Here is an 8059-nt window from a genome sequence, read left to right on the forward strand (position 1 = left end):
TACTCATGCTCTATTACTGCCATGATACTGCAGTCAGCTCAATGAAAATTCTTCTCAAGATCATGTAACACCAACCATAAAATATCTCGATCATCCTCTAAACTCGCATTTATTCTCTTGACAGTCAAGTCAACTTTCTCAACCAGCTTCAAATTCAAATCTCAACATTATAAGTAACACACCTACGTAGATTACTCCGCAGGAGATAACCCACCTGCTTAGCCTCAAATTGGCATATTGCCATACCTTTTCGCAGCCACAATTACCACAGAATCACTTAATATTTCTCAGTTTGAACTCATCAACACGACATAAAAATCTACTTCGCTCCACAATTAAACAACATGACTGATCCCTCAACCCACTGACAACTCAAGACTGTATGTCCCATCAAACAAGAGTCAAGTACCCAATAGCAAACTCTTGAGTCACGAGAAAAATTTATTTGTCTCATTCAACCCATCTGAATACATCCCGCATTCACATCATACTTATCATATAGTCGTTCAACCGCTCATCGAGCCATAAATTCCACTCATAGGAATACTGCCAAACGCATAAGTCCAATTGCGCAGGTACTCACAACCGAAACTACCGAGCTTAAGCTGCGGTCTAATCATGGCCTCAAATCCTCCAGATTGGCCCATCACCAAAACACAGAATACTCACCTCGAACCTCGTCCAAGGAACTACAAGACGACAATGCACAGCTGATACAGAGCGCTCATGTGCGTATACGAATATGTGGAAGGAATTCAAAGAGTTATATTTCAAGCTGAATCAATTCCGCACGATAAAGAAAGAAAGATAGGAAGTATATATCCTAAATGCCCTGTAGCCACTCGAAGATAAGTATGGACATCATCATACCAATCCGCAAGACTATACTAGACACTAGCTCATGACTCGCAGAACCTATGAACCTAGAGCTCTGATACCACCTTATCACGAACCAAAATCCAACTAGTCGTGATGGCACCTAACCCAACCCGCTAGGTAAGCCAATTATCAACTATCCAATTCCATTAACAATTATTAAAGCAGTTTAAGTAAAGAAAAATCTTAATCTTATACATTCCCCAAGAACTGGTAGTACAAGTCATTAGCTTTTAAGAATAGAAATTACAAAGCTGATTGAAGTAAATACATCTTCTGTTTGAAAAGTACATAAACAGAGTTTTTATAATCTAAGGCTACCATGAACAAGAGGCAGCTACCATAAGAACGCATGTACATCTTCAAATCTATCAACCATCGAGCACAGCAACAACATTAGCCAACATCTACACGCAATGTGCAGAAGTGTAGTATCAGTACAACCGACGCCATGTACTGAGTAAGTAACAAACCTAACCTTAGGTTGAAAACAGTGACGATCTTTTACCAAGGTCGTGTCCAAAAACCAATAGTCCACAACAGTCCATAACCACGTAAAGAAAATAATACAAGAAGTAACTCAGAGATAAAATGCTCACCTAAATCATGATTTCAAAAATAATAATTCTTCCTTTCAAGTACATCAGTGAAAACCCAAATCGTTTACCGAAGTTGCAAAAAATAAGAATAAGTTTGAAAACAATAATTTTCCCAAAATCCTTTTAATAATAAATGAGAAGTTTCATTTTCTTTTCAGATAACCTGTGTAAAACAAATGCATCACTATGCCCATCTGTCAGCATGTGTGAGAATCATGAATGATGTGATACTGTTTAGCATGAGGAAAATACATCTCTATGCCTGTATGTCATGTGTGCATGTCAATGCGATGCAATTCAGTGATAAAATCATATGCATACTCTCAGAGTATCATTTCACTCAGTCCACCAAATCACTCAATCGTCCCAGTTACTCAGTCCTCACAATCACTCAATCCTCCCAATCGTTCGGCATTCGCACTCGGCACTCGCACTCAGTAGGTACCTGCGCTCACTGGGGGTGTGTACACACTCCGGAGGGGCTCCTTCAGCCCAAGTGCTATAATCTGCACAGACAACTCACGTGCTGCACAGATAACTCACGTGCTATAGTATCAATATCTGTATCCGCACGGACAACTCACGTGCTATAATAAAGCCAATATGGCTTGCTGTGGCATGCAGCCCGATCCCATAATTATCCTCACAATCAGGCCCCCGGCCTCACTCAGTCATCAATCTCTCCAGTCTCTTGGGCTCACAATATCATGAAAATAGCCCGAAAATGATGATATGATGTAACAATAAATAACAATAGAGACTAAGATATGATGTGCAATGAAATGAATATGACTGAGTATGAATTTTCAATTCAAAATAAATAATTCACAGCAATATGACCTCTGTGGGTCCCAATAATACTGGCACATAGCCTCAACATGATTTTTAATATGATTCTCAGCTCAATTTCTTTACCATAAAACTATATAGAAAATGCCAAGATTATTTGACTACAAAATTCCACGAAAACAATTATGTCACAATATTCATGGTGCACGCCCACACGCCCGTCACCTAGTATGTGCGTCACCTCCCAACAATTCACATAATACATATATTTGGGGTTCATACCCTCAGCTCCAAGATTGAAAGAGTTACTTACCTCGAACAAGACAAATCCAATGTCGAGCAAGCTAAGAAATGCTCTAGAAATTCCATTTTGCACGTATCAACTTCCAAACGGCTTGAATCTAGTCATAATTAATTTGATTCACCTCACAAAATTATAGGAATTAATTCCATATCAAAATACTAATATTTTCCACAAAATCCGAAATTATGCCCCAAAAATCACCTATGGGGCCCACATCTCGGAATCGAAACTCACAAAATACGACAACCCATCAAATTACAAGTTTAACCATACTAATTTCACTTAAATCCGACTCCGAAATGGTATTCAAAACTCAAAAAAATTCGTTTTGTGACATTATAGAAATTTCATTCTATTTCTCTTGAAGATTCGATAATCTTACACCAAAAATGAAGATTAATTCATGAAATATAATCATAAGGGAGTCAAGAACACTTACCCCAAGTTGTGTGGAAACATTCCTCTCCAAAATTGCCCAGACCGAGCTCCAAAATCGAAAAACGGATAAAAATCACAAAACCCCGAATTTAAGCTTCTGTCCCAGCGATTTCCGCATCTGCGGACAAGGGGTCGCACCTGCGACCCTCGCTTCTGCGGACAAAAATGTGAGCCTGCGGAAACAGCCAACCTTCTCAAATCTCGCATTTGCGGCACCCTTCTCGCATCTGCGGGCTCGCAGAAGCGCATACCCCTTCGCACATGCGGCCTCACAAATGCGGAAATTTCTTCGCACCTGCGAGCACTGCCCAGTTCCACTCTTGGCCGCTTCTGTGACTGGTTGCGCGCACGTGCGACTTCGCACCTATGATCAAAAGCTTCGCAGGTGCAATCACACCAGTAGGCAGCATTTCCTTAAGTTCGAATTTGATCCGTTAGCCATTCAAAACTCACCCGAGCCTCTCGGGACACCGTCCGAACATACCAACAAGTCCCATAACATAACACGGACCTACTCGAGGCCTCAAAACACCCATAACAACATCGAAACGATAAATCATACCTCAATTCGAAATCATTGAACCTTTTAACTTCAAATTATATATCTTGTGCTGAAACACATCAAATCAATCCTTAATGACTTCAAATTTTGCACACAAGTCACATTTCACATTACAGACCTATTCCAATTTCCAGAATTCGATTTCAACCCCAATATCAAAAAGTCAACCCCCCTGTCAAACTTCCCAAAAATTCAACTTTCGACATTTCAAGCCAAATTCCACTACGTACCTCCAAATAATTTTTCGGACACGCTCCTAAGTCCAAAATCACCATACAGAGCTATTGGAATCATAAAAACTCCATTCCTGGGTCATTTACATATAAGTCGACATCCAGTCACTATTTTAACATAAGCTTTAAACCTTAGAACTAAGTGTTCTAATTCATTCCAAAACCTCACCGGACTCGAACCAATTACCCCGGCAATTCACACAACAACTGTAAAGCCCAAATTGAGCAGTAAATGGGCAAATAGGGCTATGATATACTCAAAACAATCGGCCGGGTCGTTACACTAATCTTGCTTTATATTTGTCAATAGTACCATCAGCTTTCATTTTCCTTTTGAAAATCCACTTAGAACCCAAAGGTTTGTTTCCTGGAGGAAGATCAACCAATTCCCGAGTATGATTATTTAATATGGATTCTATCTCGCTATTGACTGTCTCTTTTCAATATTGTGCTTCCGAGGAAGACATTGCTTCTTTAAACATTTGAGGCTCATTTTCCAATAAAAATGTTAGAAATTCTGGTCCAAAGGAAGTAGTTGTCCTTTGACATTTACTACGTCTTGGATTTTCCTATTAAACGTACTTTTCTTTGCTTCTTCTCGAGGTCACTTAGAATTTTCACTAGACGACTCGCATTCATTTTTATAAGGATAAATATTCTCAAAGAATTCAACATTGTCGAATTCGATTACCGTATTAATATGAATGTCAAGATTTTCTGATTTATGAACCAGAAAACAATATGCCTTACTATTTCTTGCATATCCTATGAAAACGCAATTAACCGTTTTCGGTCCAATCTTCACCCTTTTGGGTTTAGGAACTTGTACTTTAGCCAAACACCCCCACACTTTAAAATATTTTCAGTTGGGTTTCCTACTTTACCATTTTTCATATGGAATGGATTATATTTTGCTATGGGGAACTCGATTGAGTATTTGATTAGCTGTAAGAATAGCTTCCCCCTATAAGTTTTGGGGTAAACCCGAATTTAGCAATAAGGCATTCATCATCTCCTTTAACGTTCTATTCTTTCTTTCCGCAATTCAGTTAGATTGCGGTGAGTAAGGGGCAGTTGTTTGGTGAATAATGCCATATTCCAAATATATTTCTTCAAAAGGAGATTCATATTCTCCACCCCTATCACTTCTTATCATTTTGATCTTTTTGTTTAGTTGCGCTTCAACTTCATTTTTGTATTGCTTGAATGCCTCAATTGCTTCATCTTTACTATTAAGTAAATAAATATAGCAATATCTAGTACTGTTGTCAATAAAAGTTATGAAATACTTTTTTTCACCGTGAGATGGTATTGACTTCATGTCGTAAATATCTATGTGAATTAAGTCTAAAGAATTTAAATTCCTTTCAACCGACTTATAAGGATGTTTAACATATTTGATTCCACACATATTTCATATTTTAAATTATCGCATTCAAATTTAGGCAATACTTCCAAGTTAATCATTTTTCGTATAGTTTGAAGTTGACGTGACCTAAAAGTGCATGCCATAAATTATTTGACTCAAGTAAGTAAGAAGAAGCTTGAACTTCATTGATATCAATAGCTATTACATTCAACTTGAAAAGTCCCTCAGTTAGGTAACATTTTTCTACATACACATCATTCTTACTTATTACAACTTTTTCAGAAACAAACACACACTTAAATCTATTCTTGATAAGAAGTCTAGCAGAGACCAAATTCTTGCGAATTTCAGGAACATGGAGAACATTGTTTAGAGTCACAACTTTGCCCGAAGTCATCTTCAAAGCTATCTTCACGACTCCTTCAATTTTTTCTGTTGTGGAGTTTCCCATAAAGATAGTCTCATCGGGCCCTGCGGGAACATAAGAGGCAAATAACTCTTTGTTAGCACAAATATGGCGAGTGGCTCCAGAATCAATCCACTACTCCTTGGAATTTCCTACCAAGCTGCATTCAGATAGCATGACACATAAGTCCTCAATTTATCATTCTTTTCAACTATGTTTGCTTGACTCTTCTTCTTGTCCTTCTTCGGTGCACGGCAGTCCACAACTTTATGTCCAACCTTTCCACAGTTGTGGCAATTACCTTTGAACTTCTTCTTGCTCGGGTAATTCTTTGGACCAGACGACTTCTTTCTCTTTCTGTTGCTTGTAGATGCTTCCTCAATAATATTTGCTCCTATTATTGTTGAGTTACCGCAGAACTTCTTCTCAGAAGCCTTGTTATCCTCTTCAATCCGTAAACAAACAATAAGGTATTCAAGTGTCATCTCCTTGCGCTTATGTTTCAAGTAATTCTTAAAGTCCTTCCATATCGGAGGCAGCTTTTCAATAAATGCCGCAACTTGAAACGTTTCATTTATGACCATGCCTTCAATCATAAATTTATAATTAGTAAAATAATCAATATCTTGAATAAAAATATTGACTCGATCTACACCTTCAGCAAGGAGGTCATGAATAATAACTTGCAATTCTTGGACTTGCGTTATGACAGATTTGCCGTCAACCATTTTGAAATCCAGAAATTTTGCGGCCACAAACTTCTTAAGTCCAACATCTTTAGTCTTGTACTTCTTTTCAGGAGCATTCCACAACTCTCTTGATATTTTTATGACGCTATAAACATTGTACAAGCCGTCTTCCAAGCAACTTAAAATATAGTTTATGCATAAGAAATCAGAACGCTTCCATGCCTCCGTGACCACAAATCGTTCATTTTCGGGAGTTTCTTCTCCTAAAACTAGAACGTCCTCACTGATAAAGTGCTGCAAACTGAGTGTGGTCAGGTAGAAGAACATTTTCTGCTGCCAGCGCTTGAAGTCCACTCCGGCAAACTTTTTGGGCTTTTTTGTCGGTGCCATCACAGGTGCAGGCATTGTGCGACTTGAAGACGCAGCCATTGTAGCATTCTGTTGGTCCGTACTTGTTATCATTTTTCTGTAAAAGAAATTGACATAACCAGAATTAGTAAGTAGGTGAAGTTTTTATATCTTCAAACCGAATACAAACAACCGAGTAAAAAATCACTAGAATTTTAATCTCGGATTGAGTAGAAAGCCACAAAGACTTTAATCTCACGGGAGTAGAAAATTACTAGGATTTTAGTCTCCTAAAGCAGAAAGTAAGATGAATACAAAATATATAAAAAAAGAAAAAAAAATTCCTTAAGCTTGTTAGTATCTGTATTCAAAAATATAATTTCTGCAAAATAAAATGAAAGCAGAAATAAAAGACAGAAATAAAATCAGATGAAGAACGTTCCGAGCCCAACAGAAAACTGTGTTTCCTTAAGGAATTTAATCCCCTCATTGTTGTCCAAGGTTGTTGGATTAATTCCTGCTCAGGATAGAACGGAACAACTATTCTGTAATACTGGCAATGGAAATTACAGAACCTCGTCGAACTCAACAAATGACAGTAAATTACACTGATGCTTACGTTTTTTTCTTTTGAAAGACAGTGCAGAAATGCAGAAGAGAGGGGGAGGGGGGGAGGGGGGAGTATGCAAATTTTCGGTTGTCTGAAAGTGAGACCAAATATCTGAATTTATAGCCAAAAATTGTGGGTTGAATAGGTACGAAAATACCTATTCACATGAGGTACTGTTTCGGCAGAAAACCTTTCTATTTGATTGCGAATTTTAATTTAAAAAACGACCATTAGGCGTTAGGAAATTATCCGCAGAAATATATCAGGAAAAAGAAAAATAAATAACGAAAAACGAAAAATAAATTTGGTCCAAAAAATTCGAATCCGAAGCCGAAGCCGAGTCGAGCGAGCGAGCGAGCGACGACAGCGCGAGGCACCACTTCTTCTTAACTATTTAAGAGCTAGAAGATGTGCTTCTCTATATAAGCACAAAAATTTTTTCTTTCCTTTTTTCGATAAGGGACAAAGTGCATTAGTAAAGGAAAAAATTTTAAACTTTTCGTTTTCCTCCATTTTTCATTCACACATCTTATTATATAAAACCCAACAAGAGATATATCGTTTAGTGATGGGATAAGGATACTAAAGACGGTATAAAATTTGGAGTTATTTTTATTTCATATTTATTTATGGGTATTGTTTAATACAAATATAAATTTTATACCAGAATGATAGTGTTAGCTATCGCATATAGGATGTCAGATAGATAATTATCCCAGAATTATAATCAAAAGGAATTGTCATGCCACAAAACTATATGACCGACATCCGGTATCTTACTCGATGTGACCTGAGTGAATCAACTCGTACAATATTACCCATCTACCCACGTAATA

General features: G+C 37.6%; 1 protein-coding gene across 1 annotated transcript; it reads right to left on the reverse strand.

Annotated features, from left to right (window-relative positions):
- Positions 1 to 5728: 5728 nt before the first annotated feature.
- On the reverse strand, positions 5729 to 6694 carry LOC142167286 (uncharacterized). The gene has a single exon (XM_075227450.1). It carries the CDS (start codon positions 6692 to 6694, stop codon positions 5729 to 5731), a length of 966 nt encoding a protein of 321 aa, XP_075083551.1.
- Positions 6695 to 8059: the final 1365 nt, after the last annotated feature.

Source organism: Nicotiana tabacum, chromosome 12 (assembly GCF_000715075.1).
Source record: "Nicotiana tabacum cultivar K326 chromosome 12, ASM71507v2, whole genome shotgun sequence".
Lineage (NCBI taxonomy): Eukaryota > Viridiplantae > Streptophyta > Magnoliopsida > Solanales > Solanaceae > Nicotiana > Nicotiana tabacum.

Coding starts and splice junctions, on each gene's coding strand:
- LOC142167286 (XM_075227450.1), bottom strand. CDS start 6,694: ATGGCTGCGTCTTCAAGTCGCACAATGCCTGCACCTGTGATGGCACCG.